We start from the raw sequence: 16,074 nt of genomic DNA, 5'->3' as shown, positions 1-16,074 counted from the left end.
TTTAAACTATACAATCTTTATTCAACATTTGCTAAGATTTTTCTTATTTTTTCTATAAAATAATACCTAGGAAAAATTTAAATTTCTATGACTTCAAGTTGTTATTCAAATAGCTTTTATAATTTGTGTGTATAAAGTATAAAGATCAATTTTAATTTTATTTTATTTGAATCAGTTGCTTACTCTTACGCATTGATCACTTCATCCGAGCTTCTTGTTTCTTCCTTTAAAAAAACGTGGTTTCACTTTGAACTGATAACATTTCCGATAAGCATAGCGTATCTAAAAATATGGATTGCAACTTCTAGATAAGGATTCTATCGTTCTTCGTTAGTTCAATCTAATAACAGAGCAGTCGGTAACATGATAAAATGAATACCTATCCAGAAATTCTGTATTTGTCAACTTATACACACGGCGAACCATGTGCAAACGGCTTACCCAATCAGCTGTGGAAAATTTTTACATCCGAAAAAGATGGCTTCCTGAATACCATCATGACAGCATATTTTATTTCTTCTTCCCGAAGCGAACTTTGTCAGCAAACAAAACACCGGATTAATTTATTGTTTGACGAAGAGCGGAAAAAGGAAGAAAACAAAAAGAAGGTTAAAAAAACCGAAAGAGCTATCTTAAGTCACAATCCCTTTAGAAACTGCAAGCAGCCTGTCTTCAAACTTGATATTTTACCTTTCATTTTGGACACATTTAGAAAAAAGCTCACTCCCTTCTTAGAGAATCCAGATGATATCGGTGAGTCAAACTATTCGAATATATTAAAAGCTGCTTCTAATATGCTAAAATGTTCAATATTTCTTTTCAAAACTAACGAAAATAACTCCAGTAGTTTTGAATATTTTCGTTTTGTTGATAACAATTCAACTTGGCCTGCCCCAAGGAAGTTATATATATTTCTAAGCATTCTCAAAACAAAAGCCCCTGATGAATGCTATTATTTCCAAAATAATTTCGGGTTTGGGATAAGCATCGAGCACGCTTTTTCGCTTAGACGAGAAGCTTGGAATTCAATTTTTAAAACAGTTAACATTTCAAATGATCTTCTGGAAACTATTCGCAAAAAAGCGTCCTGTAATAAATATTTGATTTTTAAAACTGATAACATTACAGATGAACTTGTTGAAATGATTCGAAAGGAAGTTTCCTACAGCGAAAACTTTTTGATCTCTCTGTTGCAAAGTTCGTTTGTACGTATTATGCCTGCGATTTTTGAGTTTCCTTACATCGCAATGAAGTTAAATGAAGCTGGCTTTAATACGGATCCGTTAAAAACTGATGAAAAAGGTTTATCTGCTTTTTACTACTGTTGCTTACTGCCTGATAATGACTACTTTATCTTACTGTACAATCATGCTTCAAATAATTCGCACTTATCAGAGTGCAGTGTTAGAAAACCTCAACCGGCTATTTTGAACGCTCTTAAGAACATAAGTAAGACATTCAAAAATGATATCTTAAGGTCTAATTCCTTTTTGAAGCATGGGAATAAAAAATTCACCTCTTTAGCATTTTACAAGCAAATTTTCTACTTCAATAAATTTCAAATACAGATTGTCGAAGATATCATGAAAATAACTGAAAATGATTTAGAAGGAAATGTTAAAACTCAACAAATAATGATATCTATACTTCAGAAATATTGTAATAACTTCTATTACAATCACTCTGAATCAAATGCGCGATTGTCTAAAGAACAAGACCAAAAATTTGAAGATTATTTGCATTTTAATGACTACTACAATTTTTTAGATGTTTTCTTTGCCTTTTTATTTTTTGATAACTTCTTATCGCTTTCGTTTATGAAGACTAGTGTGGATGTTGATGTTTTTAAGGACGCTGCTTCCTCTCTGTTATTACTAGTCTTAAGCAACAAGTTTTTCCCTTTTTTGAAACACGGCATCGATTGCAAAAACTGTAAACTCACAAAAGAAAGATGCGAGAAAAAATTGAACTTTCACCGCTTTGTTCCTTTTTGTTATCGAGAAAGTTTCTTGCAAAGTGCTAACAAATTGATTTTGGAATTGAACGATCTTCAACAAACTGATTTGAACAAATCTTCGGACATCCTTAGGGAAAGCCTAACTGATCTTCCAAAAGTGGCAAACGAATTTATCACGGATAGAATTCGAAATTATTTAACGTCAGTAGTAAGATTATCAACTAAAAGCCCATCAGTTAAGAAAATGTTGATAGTGGAACGTGTCTTACAAGTTATGGGTGAACTTATATCAAATGAAACTGTAACCGAGTGTCCAGTAAGGTATCTTTTATTGTCCTGTTTTTCGAAGGGTCTGGAGGCTCAACTGTGCAATATACGAAATCATTGCTTGTCTAAATATCGTTCTAACATTATTTTGGGGCGAATGGAATTCGAACACGATATAATGAATTTTGAAAAATTTCGCACTGAGATAGAAGAAATGCTTACATTTTTCCAACCGATCCAAGTCAGTCATTTTTTTAACTCTCAAGGGGTAATGATTGAAAACGGATTAGGAAAAGCTATCGTTGACTACGAAAGAGCCATTATTTCCATGAAAACTAGAAAAGGGAATGTTAAGGATTTAAAAGGGATGATATCCACGATAACTATAAAAGAAAATATCATCAAGGATTTAAAAGGTATTATGTCCACAAAAACTCAAAAGCAGAATTCCCTATTTCTAAGACATAAAGAGGATTTCAAAGTTTTAATAGAAAACATGATGGTTGACATTAGAAAAACTTTACAAGATATTAGAAGCGAATTCAATTCATTCGAAACAAAATACAGTTCGGGGAAAACAAGGAACAAATCAGAGGAAACGAAGAGCGACTCAGAGGAATGGAAGAACAAATCAGCAGAAACGAAAAACGATTCAGAGAAAAGGAAGAACAAATCAGCAGAAACGAAAAACGATTTAGAGAAAAGGAAGAACATTTTAAAGAAAACTATTATAAATCCAGAGAAAACAAAGAACAATAAAGAGAAAGATAACAAAGATAAAATTAAAGGTCTTCAAAATAAAATCAAAGGTCAGTTAAAAGCTTTCAGCTATTTATTAGAATATATTGTGAGTAATATAGAAAACGCTGATTTGCAAAACAATTTTGAAAACTTCAAAAGTTTTTTGAATGGTATTGTAAATTTTGATTCTGTTTTATCTTTGGAAGGGCGAATTCTAAATATTCTTCACAAAATCCATGTAAATATTTTGAATACATTTGGAAATAGTTTTGAGCCACGCTTTTGCGAATGTAAATTAATCAAGGAAGTGTACGAGAAAATGCATAAAATCAGTTTTTTTTCTTTAAGTGAAGAAGAAACAATTCGTTCAATGATTGTTGAATATGTAGAAAATTCAAACCGTCTCAAAGAAGTATGTTTGAAATCTATCGAAAGCCTCTCTGAAAGTTCATTAAAACAAAATCTATCTCTAATCATAATGACAAATAGAGAGCGGATTTATATTTTGGACAACTACAGGAGTCAGCCTGAAAATGCTAAAAGACGTCTTAGAAACATTAAAGATGTGAAAATAATGGAAGAGGGGTGCAATATAACTGAAATTTTGAAGAAAAAGGAGTACAAATATATTCATTGGAAATTAAAGTACAAGCCAGGGTTAAATAAAAAAATTCAACGAGTAATGAATCAAAAAATTCATTTTTTAATCAACAGAATCGATAAATTGAAAACAATTTTAATCGACGAAGATAAACTTATATCTTATCTGTGGAGCAAAGGGAAAAGTGGCTTCGTGAAAAAACACGCCAAGCTCTTGATTTGCCAACGCTACTTAAGGGAAAGAGATACGCGAGCTGCTCTTGAAACTCTACTTTTTGACTGCATGAACATTTTGAACAATGAACAGATGAGATATTTGTGGGAGAAAGCAACAAATTTATTTTCAGGCGCTTATCTTAGAGATATTTTATCTCATGGAAATCCATTCATAGAGATAGCAGCTGGCTGTTTGGATCCAAAAGATTTACCCACCGCTTTAGTAGATGCAGTTGTTGAAATGATAGAAGACAGAGAAGCTTTAGCAGGCTTAACGAAACTGTGGAGCACATATAAGATATGCCAATTAAAAGATTTAATTGATTTTGTCGAGAAAGAAAAAGCAGAAAAGGAACCACAGCTCAGGAAACAAATTCAGAGCTCACCTCGTTGGAAACAGTACGTGGCACTACTACCGGTAGATAGGTAAGTTAATTTTTAAACGTTAGAGAGATTTAGCACTTTCACGTAGCATCCCAGTTCACGAACGTATGTTCTGCTTTGTGCAGTTATCACAGAACAATCTCAGTTCTTTACAGTAACAATTCCCAATTTTTTTCTTCAACTGCGGAACCTTAAATGACCGACCTTCCTTTAACGAAACTCCGATACTTAGAATAAATTTCATTAGCAAATGTGAAAAATATTAATCTACTAAAAACCATTATTTATTTTGAAAGTATTTTCTAAATTAAAATTTCATTAATTAATTTGAAAATATTAGAGGAAAGAATGAAGAATTAAATACGTTTATCGTTTAGTTTTAACAATACTACTGTTACAATTGGGTTTGATGTTAGACAGTTTAATTTACAGGCCTAAAGTGGGATCTAGTCTAAGTCATACTATCATTTTACTGTATGCATAAACTGAAAATGCATGAGCGAAAAAGCCGTTTTCGTTTAAATAAAAATGAAAAGGACGGAAATAAACGTTAAGAATAATTATCAGATCAATATTAAATTACAAATGAAAAATTAATTAGACATACATTTTATAACAGGGGTTCGTAACTAATAACGTTGTTCTAACTTTCTAAACCACTGTGACCTTTCCACGGAACCTAACCGTTCAGCTGAACACCATTTGGGAACCATTGTTTTGCAAGGCATGTGCAGAGCATGCTTACGTGAATATGCGAGATGCTATGTGAAAGAGATACACTATTACGTTGTTTCAGCTCATAAAACTATGCAAAAACTGACAACTAATCATTGATTTTAAGACTGTTATTCTCAACCCATGTTGTCATATACAATAGAACTTAACAACTATGTTCATAATGAATGCTATGCTAAATAAATAATCTCTAGAAACTGATGTGGTAAGATTGAAAACTTCATTCACTTCAGAAATAAACAAATAATAAATAACGGTCGGAGTGTTCGACATAAGAAATAACAGTCGTTCAAGGTCGACTTGGCTACATCGGTCAAACTAAATGCACTTTAAAATTTAGATTTAAGGAACACAATAGATATGTCCGTTATCAAGAATTGGAGAAATGTTCAATTGCTTCACATTATCTTGAGCATAAATTCAAATATTTTAGGCATAAATTCAATTTCAAAAATTCTAAAATTATTTTCACATTAGTTACATCAGTTCATCTTGATGTCTTATAATCTTGTTTTATTCATTTGAATGTAGATTTCTTTTTTTACGACTTTAGTTCCTCTGACTCTCCATAACACATGGAAATACATTTTACCCAGATTTGACTCTCTATCACTGTGATTTTTCTTGTTCTGTTTATCATTTTTCGTCTCTTACGGCTTCTGCAGCTTTTCATGTTTTGTTTCCCACCTTTATTTTTCCATTTTTTTTCGGTGGCAACATTACGTTTTTATTTCAAATCATTTTTGTTTCTTTACATACACGACTGGCAAGTCTTGAAAATTATAACCTATTTTTGACGCGCTCGTAACATGTTGACAGTTATTTCTTATTTGTTTATTTTCTGAAGTGAATGCTTATTCTAATTATGAATATGGCTCAAAATGTCAATATATATAAAGCTATATTTTCTTATAAAACGTGTTTTTGCAATGCGTTATGCAAATTTTTTAAGCATTCATGAAGTTACTCAAATTCTTCATTGTGTAGAGAAACCATAGTTAGACCAAGAGCAAGTTAAAAAATTTTATCACCTCTTAAAAAAAATCAATAATAAAAAAATATTAATTTTTTTGTCCCAATTTAAGTCTTTTAACAGCTTTGTTATGATATATTTCTATAACCATGCCTCTAAAAAATATCCAAAATATACCTAGTGACAAACATTGGAAACATTTTGTCACTTACAAATCTTGATGAAAATAACTAATATGCAAAACTTTTAAGTATATGTATAATTAATAATACACACATAAATTCAAGACGTCACTTTGCAGCTCAATAAAATGCTTAATTAAATATTATTTTTCTTATTTCTTACATACGTTTCTCTCGTCTTTTACATTTATATTTTGTTTCATCGCAATTACTGTTCATTCTTAGTACATGCAAAGTTAAAATAATTCGTATATACCACGGCAAAAACCTGAATTATCGGTTGCACGTCGTTTTTCTTCTTTCATTTTCTTCCTCTTTTTTATTAGTTTTTTTATACATAAATATTTGTTCTCTTCTCCTAGAATCGAGACACACTAAGTAAGGCACTAAAAAAGACTTTCTCTCCTTAAATAATTCTTTTGCTTAAATGTCTACTTAGTTATAGTGACATAGACAAACAAGAGTAGACCATGGGGTACGAACTAAATCCCTCCCCCCTCCGAAAATAAGTTACAAATATACGGAAAAAAACTTTTTAAGGAGTGTTTTAATGAGATCGAAACACCGCTGAAGAACAAAATAAACGAAGATTAGATTGAAAGGATAAGCTTTAATAACTGCTTATTAGAAAGATATAATTATATGAACTGTTATTTTTGAAAGTGGAATAAATTCATATAAAGCTAAAAATTCATTTACTTATTTTTTTTTACGATTTTAATAATCATTGTTGCATTTTAATATTTCATTAAATTATGGTGCAAAAAGTTTCACCAATTTTTTTTGTCATAATTTTTAAATTTATTTAAATATTAACTCGAAAAAACCTTGGGTACATTCAACTTTCGAAATTGACTTATTCCACTTTCGAAAACAACGGCACATACATCACTCTCAAAGAGGTCCTGCTTTAACAATGATTTCATCTAATCATAAGAGTTTTAATCTAATTTAGTTTTAATTTTCAAATTAGTTTTTGTTTTAGTTTTCAAATTTCCTTCCCCTTCAAATGTATGTTTAAATTGAGGAAGTGGCCTCACAATGTGATGCCATGTCTTCGGATCATCCTCAGATCATCGCCAATAGCCCATTGTGCAGCTCTATTACGACGTAAATAAAGTACCTACCTATTATTGCTAAAATATTTGCCAGTTTTACAGTTTACTCAATTCTTTTTATCAAGATAGTATGAAAAGTTTTAATTGAAAGTTTCAAGCACCTGGTATCTAAATAATTTTCTCCTTATACATACCATTTTATTACATAACCATTCTATTACATAAGAACCATAATGGCATATAACCTATTTCTATTTCCAAAAAATTACATGGTATGATCTTGGTTTCTCACATCAAGATTAAAGTTTCTACGCTTGTCATCAGCATTAAATTAGTAAAAGTTATAAAGATATTGCTTGCCTGTTTAATTTTACTTTTTCCCTAATTTAAAATTTACCTTTAATCCTTTATTTATCCTTTCTCTGCAAGTATTAAGTTTTTGACTCTGATTGTTTTGTTATTAAGGACTTCTTCTTATTTATTATATTATTTTCTTGTAATATAATCTTATGACATTACGTTATTGTGCAACATTGTACGATTAACTTATTTAAATCGGTATCTAAACTTATAAAACTTTTAACATTGTGAAACAGAAGAAAAAAGTTATATTTATTTTTATTACAAGCTTTACTTTCCATTCTAAACATTATTAGAATTCAAGTTTTCACACTATTGCTAAATAATCTCTTGAGCGAAAAATATTTCATGAGTTTAGTAACTAAGGGTTAAAAAGAAATTTCACAAACAAAATCGTAGATAAAGTTGCATTAATAACTGAACGGAATGATTAGATTTAAATTGTATATCAATCGAAGTAAATATGTTAAAGGATATTTGTGGTAATAATTTTTTTTTGGGGGGNTTGCTTTTTTTTTGGGGGGGGGGGGTTTCAATTGAATCATCGTTAAGAAAAATCCGTACTTCATTAAGAATTAGCAAGTGCTCGTAGCATTCGTGAACGATGCAAGCAAGGGGCAAAGCCAACACCTCTTAGAAGAGAGAAGGCCTCCACACGGGTTGCCTTAAACGAGAAATCCGATCCTTTAGTAGTCCGAACGTTGTGACATCTATCTTATTTTTCTTCCCCTGCGAAGTTAGTAGTCTGAGGGTTGTAACACTTTTCTCATTTTCTTCCCAATGCACAGTTGATGTTGTTGTTGTTGTAATTCATTTACCTCGCACTAGAGCTGCACAATGGGCTATTGGCGACGGTCTGGGAAACATCCCTGAGGATGATCCGAAGACATGCCATCACAATTTTGATCCTCTGCAGAGGGGATGGCACCCCCGCTTCGGTAGCCCAACGACCTGCACGCGAAGTCGAGCACTTTACGGTAGCACAGTTTAACGAGGACCAATACCGCACTCCCTCGGTCCCTACGCAGACTGATCCAAGTGGGTCACCCACCCGCACACTGACCGCAGCCAGTGATGCTTGACTTCGGTGATCTGCTGGGAACCGTGCCTTAACGATCAGTCCACTGCGGGACCAATGCACAGTTGAAGTTCGTTAGGACTGACTACTAAATAAAACCGTGCCATGGCTTTCTCTCTATAAAGTAAGTTTTGGCAAATCTCCCTAATAAACTGTTAATCTTATTTTTTTAAAATTTGTTATTTATTGTTATTCTAGATAGAATAAAAATGCTTCATCAACTGTGAAATTTTCTAAGGACTGGTGAACGTTTCTTCAAAAACAGAAAAGTTTTTAAATTATTTTTCAAGTGTATTTTGTGATTAAAAAAAATTATAATTTAATAGATAAGTCAATGAGATATCTTTGTTATTACTGAAAGTAAAAATTGCCAAGAAAGTAAACTGTTAAAAGATATAAATGATATTTCACTATTTGTAATTTTGGATTGTTTTTTATCACTTTGATGTTTAAAATTTTACGCACATCTTAAGCATGATCATAGAGAATTGTTGATTACAGAGAATTCCTTGAGAAGCCATTTTATCTATTTTATCTGTCTACAAAATATGTAAATCATGTCTAAATACAAAAGTATTAACAATGTACAAATTTTTACAGTTTATATTATAATTTTAAATTTTCGTTATTTTTTTGATGATAAATAGTTTGTTGACCTGGTGAGAATGTTCATGGACAATTGTTCTTTAATGCCATTGTTTAATTTCTATTTACCATTTTTTACTTGTTGCATAAATTGTGTAATTATTGTTTCATGTTTAAATAAAATCTAAATGAAAATTATCGTTGTATTAATCTTTTTATCTTACACAACAAAGGATTCAAATAATTTTATCGAAATTGAGGAAAACGTTTGGAACTGACTAACTTCAATTGAAAAGCCACTAACTTCCTAACTAACTGCTAAAGTTATTAACTTAATTGTGAGCTACATGGTCAAAAGATTCCAGATCTAATTACGTTAAAAAATATCGGCACCCTGAGTGTCGGTGTTTTTTACCGTAAAATTCATTTTTACAGGAACATGCTACGGAACAAAAAATCCGATATACCGTAATTTTTACAGTAATGATTATCGTAAAATCACTGAATCACTCTAATTCAATCAATATTACTGTAAAAATTATGATATAATATTCTATGGAAAAGACTGATTTTACGCATAAAATGGATTATACGAATGTTGTACCGATACCTTATACCGTAATTTGATTCGAATTCTTTTATAGTGTATTGCTTGTTCAAAAAGGTTGGTCTTTTAATTCGTCCTTTAAAATATCTTTTTTTAAAAAAATAAAAATTTCCCAAGGTTTTAAATCATGGGCTAACAAAATGTAATTTGCTAAAAAGTATTAAGCAATGGGTTTACTTGCAACAGTTAATCTTAAGCTCACTAATTTCAGTGTACAACTTTGTGATTAAGTATTGTTATTCGTCTCATTCTTTTTCTTATGTTTTCTAGAATAAAAAAAGTGATAAGGAGGAGAAATAGGAAGGGAAACTACAATTGTTATAATTTTTTGTCAAGTATCATTCTTATTTAAAAAAGTCCAAGTCAAGCATCTGTGGTGTCAGTTTACGCTGAAACGAACGAGTTTCATAATATGTCAGAGCCACAATTTCGGCAAAAATAAAATGTATTATTACATAGCTTTCGATTTTAAATCTGCCCCCCCCCCAGAAATATGTCTGTAACCGCAGAAATATGTTTAGGTAACCTATTACTGATTCATTAGGCCAACAAGCGATTGTCTTTTCAAAAAATTTTCTTCTTTTTATTATCGAGATTTCTAGATAATTGTAACTAAATATTTTAAATTTAATAAAATTAACGAACTTTCCAAGCATCCTCCTTATAAGCTCAGCCGAATCTGAGAATAGCTTCAGTTACATAAATTTTTGCCTCTAAATTGTGCTCCACATTCTTCATTCCGTATATGTAGCAAACCTTATGTTCATAACATGGTCAACAATTCTGAAAAACAGCTGTAATTAACTATTTAACATGCAAATGGTCGACAGCAGCATGAAAATCCTGTGTGGAAATTTTTGTAAATACTTTTTAATTTTTAGTTTGCTGGTAAAATAGAATTTTTAAATTTTTTATTTTTATTAAGATAACGAAACTTATATTAAATTATCGAACAAAAGTTTTAGTTTAATGCAAAAAAATTTTTTAAAAAATTTTAACTGAATTTAAAAATAACACCTTCTATATTTTTTGAACAAACATTATTATTTTAGTTAAGATACCGCAATTGTTAAAATTCCATTTATAATAGGGCGCTGTGAACACTAGTATGCATTATGATTGACCTACTGCGAAAAGTTTTTGACTTTTTACACAGCCTCATTCATTTGCCGTTAGAGGGTGCATGTGTTCAACCACGTGATTTTAAATGCGTTCTCGATTGTCATCACTTCCGACTTTATCTTATAGAAAAGTTACTAAGCCGGAAACTTTCTCATTAGCGGTATGGATTTTGTTGCTCATCAAATTGTTTGGTAAGCATTCTTTGGAATTTGATTTTAATGAAATTTATGTTTAATATTCTTAAAGCTTCAAGCAATATAAAAAGTCTTCTTACGTCCCATGCTTAGCTTAACAAGTTTTCTTTGAAGTATGTGTTATCGTCCAAGTTTATTAACTAAGCATGGAACAAAACAAATTTATCTTCATTATTTACTTGAATGGTGAGTCCTAATTGCTACTTTTCGCATTCTGATTGTAGCAATTGCATGCTAAGTAGTCACAATTTTATCTGATCCGATCGGGTTTTCTTTAATTTAATTCATGAAATATTCATAGAATGCAAAAATAATAATTAAAATATTCTAACTTTATGTTTGATATTATCCTTATTTCTAGTTCTTGCTTACCTAATAATATAATAAAAAGAATGATTTTTATTTCTCGAATTTTTGAACATTGTTTATGTTATTATATTTATTTAAGCTAAAGTTATCTTTTTGTTACTTTTTCGATTGTTTTATACCGTTTTCAGGAATAACACATGGATAACAAGTTCTAGATATATTTTTTATATTTTACATCTAGTTATTATTTTTTGCTAATTAACTGCTGTGTAGTACAGTATTTATCTGTTTGAATAGTAGAGCTGTAAAATTGTACTATTTTTGCAATTTTTAAAAAAAAAATATTTATAACAATGCTTTTTATCTGAGTAGGTTATTAAGGTCAGGGTTTTTTTTTTAAACTAATAAAACTTAAAAATTTTTCTATCAGGGAAATATTTTTACAAAAGGTTTATAAGCTTATAATATAAAGGCTTACAAGCTTGTATTTATTACTATCAGTCACGCTTCATAGATTCAGGTTAATTTATTTTATGCAGCATCCTTCCTAACCAAATGCTAGAATAACATGATATGCATGCAATACAATATCACCAACAACATTAATGTTGAATACCTAGTTAAGTAGATTAAAATAAATTATTAATTAATAAATCATGCATATCAGTTATTATGATATATGTTTATTTTCCATTTTCTAAATAAATAATAAATACTTGCATATTCTGTGAGATTTTATTAGTCTAACTAAAATCATGTTACTGGCTAGTATTTATTACTGAATTTATTTTGATCTGAATAATAGTAATAAATGCTTGCATATTTTTTATTAAAAAAAATCTGTGTAAAACTTATATACTACTTATTGAATCTTTCTGTGGCCAGTGGTCTGTCCAGGTCAAATTTATTACCTTTTAGCGGTACCTTCACAAATTCAACTTTAGGAAAAACGGTAATTTCACAAAATACTCAGTCTTAAGAAATTTTATTTTTGTATCCCGTAAGAAAGGATAAATCCATATTTTTGTGTTGATTTTTTTTTGATATAATTTTTATTTTTCACAAATTAGGTCTAAATTTTCACAAAATAGGTACCTCTCAGAAAAACCTAGACAGACCCCTGGTGGCAGTTCTGAAATTATTTTTAAATATTTTTTTAAAGGACTTAAAAGTAAAAAAAAAGGGGGATGAAAAGTACCCAGTTGTCATGAACTGAAGGAATTAATTTACAATATTGAGATAATAAATCCAATTGAAATCTCATTTAATAATGGATTTGGCAAAGTCAGATGTAAAAGTCTGAATGATTGTAGTTTTCATTACATTGTACAGAGCTTGATATCGTATTAATTTATTTTGAAATATTGTGAAGGCAGCTAGTATTTTTTCCCCACAACGTTTATACCATTATACGAAAAAGAAGTTTTCTTGTCATGTAAAAAGAGGGAAGCAAAAAGTTTAGTTTTTGTATAATATTTTTGTAATCTTAGAAAGATGTACATTTGAACATCTTTTTTTCCATGCAATACATGCACTAATATTTCAAGCATCAGGTACTTTTCGATCAGCCAATAATCTATCAGTGAAACTTTGTTTACCTAAAACTTCATTGTGTTAAAGAAATAACCATTGTTTATTTATTATTTGATCATCAGTAATAAAACAAACCTTTACCAATTTTTTTTTTTTCTTCATGTTCTTCAAATTTGTCTAAATTCAAATTGTTGAAAAAATTTATGATCATTATATTTATTAGGATATTACAAATGTTGTTAATTGAATAAAATTAACTAATGATATTAATTAATGCTAAAATATAAGATTTTTTGTGCTTATTACAAACAAGAAAACTGCATGCATCACAGATATAACATTTTAATATTAAATTTTTAATTGCATGTTAAGTTGAAATTTAAATTAATGTATGGATACTATAGTAATAGTATAAAATACAAATGTACACAAAAATAAAGTCTTGTGCTCCATACCTTCACGACTTCCGGTTAGACAATTTTCAGCTGCTTAATTCAGCTGATTGTGAGTGGTGACTTAAATTATTATTTATCACATTTTCCAATCAGTTTTTTTATTATTATTTTTTTTTTTTATAATTGTTAAATGATAACATAATTTTCAATAGGATGTCTGATGTCTCCATTTAAAATTTTGATCGTTTAGAATCCATTAATTTGTGGTGGAAGAATTCACTTGAGAGGGGAGTTTTTAAACAATTGACATATTTTAAAGTTGTTATGTGTCTGTTAAATATATTTTACTGTCACCAAATATTTTAAAATAAAATTCTTTGAAGTTAGTATGTTAATCCAAATTTTGTCATGTAGTATTTTTATTATTGAATGAACTTTTTATAGGTTTTGATTATTTCTATTATAATTTTTGAAAAATATATATATATTTTAATCCAACCAGAAAAATAAGTTTACAAAAAGTGGCTATAAAATGAAAAGGACCTATTTATATTATCACCGACTCATTGGGTTTTAGGAAAAAGTGACTACACTAAGTAGTTGGGGTCTACCTGCCTTTGGCTACTGGCTTAAAGTTTCAGATATACCTGGCGATGCTTATAAACATATATTTTTGAGCTTGAATCTGCATTTCATGATATATTAATAATTCCTGTTCCTGAGTTAATTATAGTATTAAGTTAATTAAGAGAGTATAATTGCTTCAATTAATCAATCTAAAAGTGCAAGAATTTGAAAATGCATAATTCCAAAAGTAAAATATTAGTGTAACGATACATCACAATGTATCAAGATTTTAACACCGTCCAGAGTTAATATTCATTAATTTTTATTCATTTATTTTTTAATCTGAAAATATTACAGAATTTTTTCAAAAAAATTTTTTTTCAATCAATAAATTTTAATCTATTTAGCATATATTTCTTTTTAGTAATAAATTGTATGGACTGCATAGTTTTTCTGTAGTTTGAAAATATAGATAAAAATTATACATGCTAATGCTAAGAATGAAGTATGGGGGAAAATGTAAAACAATTTTTATTATTTCAGCACTGAGTGCTGCCATTGAAAATTAAATGAAAAAAATAAAGGTAAATTAAATGAAAATAAAATGAAAAAATGAAGGTAAATCTTATTTCTTCCCTACAGATTTCATAAAATGAGTTAACTCAGAATTTAACAGATAAAACAGTTGCTACAATTAAATTTGTAATTTTCACTCAAAATCTGTTGCAACTTACTAATAGTATTTTCATTAGAAATAAATGATAACCAAAATTTATTGGAAACAATTTACTATTTGATTATATTTGTGGGAGAACATTAATTTCATATTAAGTTATACTAAAGCAACCTAGTATTATTTGTTCATTTTTCAAATTCTTTTACATATGAGTAACAAAATATTGTTGAATTTTTAGTAATATTTGTTTAATCTTACTCTTAGCTAAGTGTTTTTTTAGTTGAATTATTTTCAAATCAATTTCAAATTGACCTAATTTTCTAATCTCAAATATATCCTGTACCTATATCTTTAAAGAAGAGATATATATAATTTTATATTCGGACCTGCTTCAATAAAGGATTCAGAGATTTTGAATTCCTGGGTCCAAAGGAGCTATAGTTTCCTAAGTCTTGCAAGATCACTGTTGTATTAGGACATTCTAATAACTGAGCTAAATATTGATAATAACTAAACAATTGAATTGATTGATTGAAAAAAAAAATATTACAGTAGTGGATTAAGCAAACACTTATAGATTTTGTAACAATCCTAATTTACTTACCAAGGTATATATTAAGATTATGATACATAGGTAATGTTCATGTTTGTTAATATATGCATTATTTAAGACAACTATTGTGAATCACTAAGAATTCAACAAGTTAAGAACAGACAGTTATTAGCAACCACTTGAGTTTTACTTAAACTAAAAATCTAATTCTATGTTAGCATAAAAAAAATTAGAATCAATATTTAGATTGATGAAAAATTTAAAACTGATAGTTATTTTTTTTAAATCTGTGATATAAACTGAATTAGTAAATATAATGCATCTTATACATTATTTAAACAGCTATATTACTTGCCTTCTAATAAAATATCACCAATGACAATAAAGAAATTTGTTGTATGTTTGTTTTTGACACTTTTCGATGGGTTTTGTCTCTGATCATGTGACACTACCGATTCAATCCTTGGATTAACAACTATCTACTGAGGAAGTGCTTAATAGTTCAGTGTCCATACTAGGTTTGGTGAACATTTCGTAATGATTGTTGAGTAGCCAACCTGCTACCCCAAGAGGCTTTTGATTAGTTTGGTTATCATTTATTTGTCTAAATTTTAGTTTTATAGCTTGTTTAGTCCTATTCTTTTTTATGGTAACTGTAACATTACCAACTTTGACTGTCAAATCTTCGCGAAGTTTGACAGATGGTACAAGCACAGTGTCATAAATCTGCTCTAGGGCACTCTTCCCTTATTTTGCTATAGACCTGTAGTCTTTAACTATAATTTGTCCAAAATCTCTTGTGTTAGGCTGTGGTCAACAGATTTTTCCGTTAATGCTGCAATCAGATTGGATTGATACACAGCTCGCAATTTGAAGAAACCCTGTCCCTCAGCCGTCCTGTCATGGTGGCTGGACGGTAGGCGACTTAAAAGAAAACAACAAAAAGTGAAAAAAGGGAGGAGGAAAAACTAGCTACCTTCTT

General features: G+C 29.5%; 1 protein-coding gene and 1 long non-coding RNA gene across 3 annotated transcripts in view; both read left to right on the top strand.

Annotated features, from left to right (window-relative positions):
- Positions 1 to 259: 259 nt before the first annotated feature.
- Positions 260 to 9,334, top strand: LOC107456477 (uncharacterized). Its single transcript, XM_016074350.4, has 2 exons — positions 260 to 4,207; positions 8,750 to 9,334. Exons 1-2 carry the CDS (start codon positions 372 to 374, stop codon positions 8,751 to 8,753), a joined length of 3,840 nt encoding a protein of 1,279 aa, XP_015929836.2. The 5' UTR covers positions 260 to 371; the 3' UTR covers positions 8,754 to 9,334.
- A 1,553-nt stretch (positions 9,335 to 10,887) lies between these two features.
- Positions 10,888 to 16,074, top strand: part of LOC122271448 (uncharacterized) — a 29,208-nt gene continuing 24,021 nt past the window's right edge. The window contains exon 1 of one of the 2 annotated variants that reach the window (XR_006226379.2): positions 10,888 to 11,056. This is a non-coding gene — a long non-coding RNA (uncharacterized lncRNA). The remainder of the gene's footprint in view (positions 11,057 to 16,074) is intronic. The other variant, XR_011638083.1, reaches the window with a different exon arrangement.

The sequence above is a fragment of the Parasteatoda tepidariorum genome, chromosome 10, assembly GCF_043381705.1.
Source record: "Parasteatoda tepidariorum isolate YZ-2023 chromosome 10, CAS_Ptep_4.0, whole genome shotgun sequence".
Classification (NCBI taxonomy): Eukaryota; Metazoa; Arthropoda; class Arachnida; order Araneae; family Theridiidae; genus Parasteatoda; species Parasteatoda tepidariorum.
This window is presented reverse-complemented; position numbering and strand designations above follow the sequence as displayed.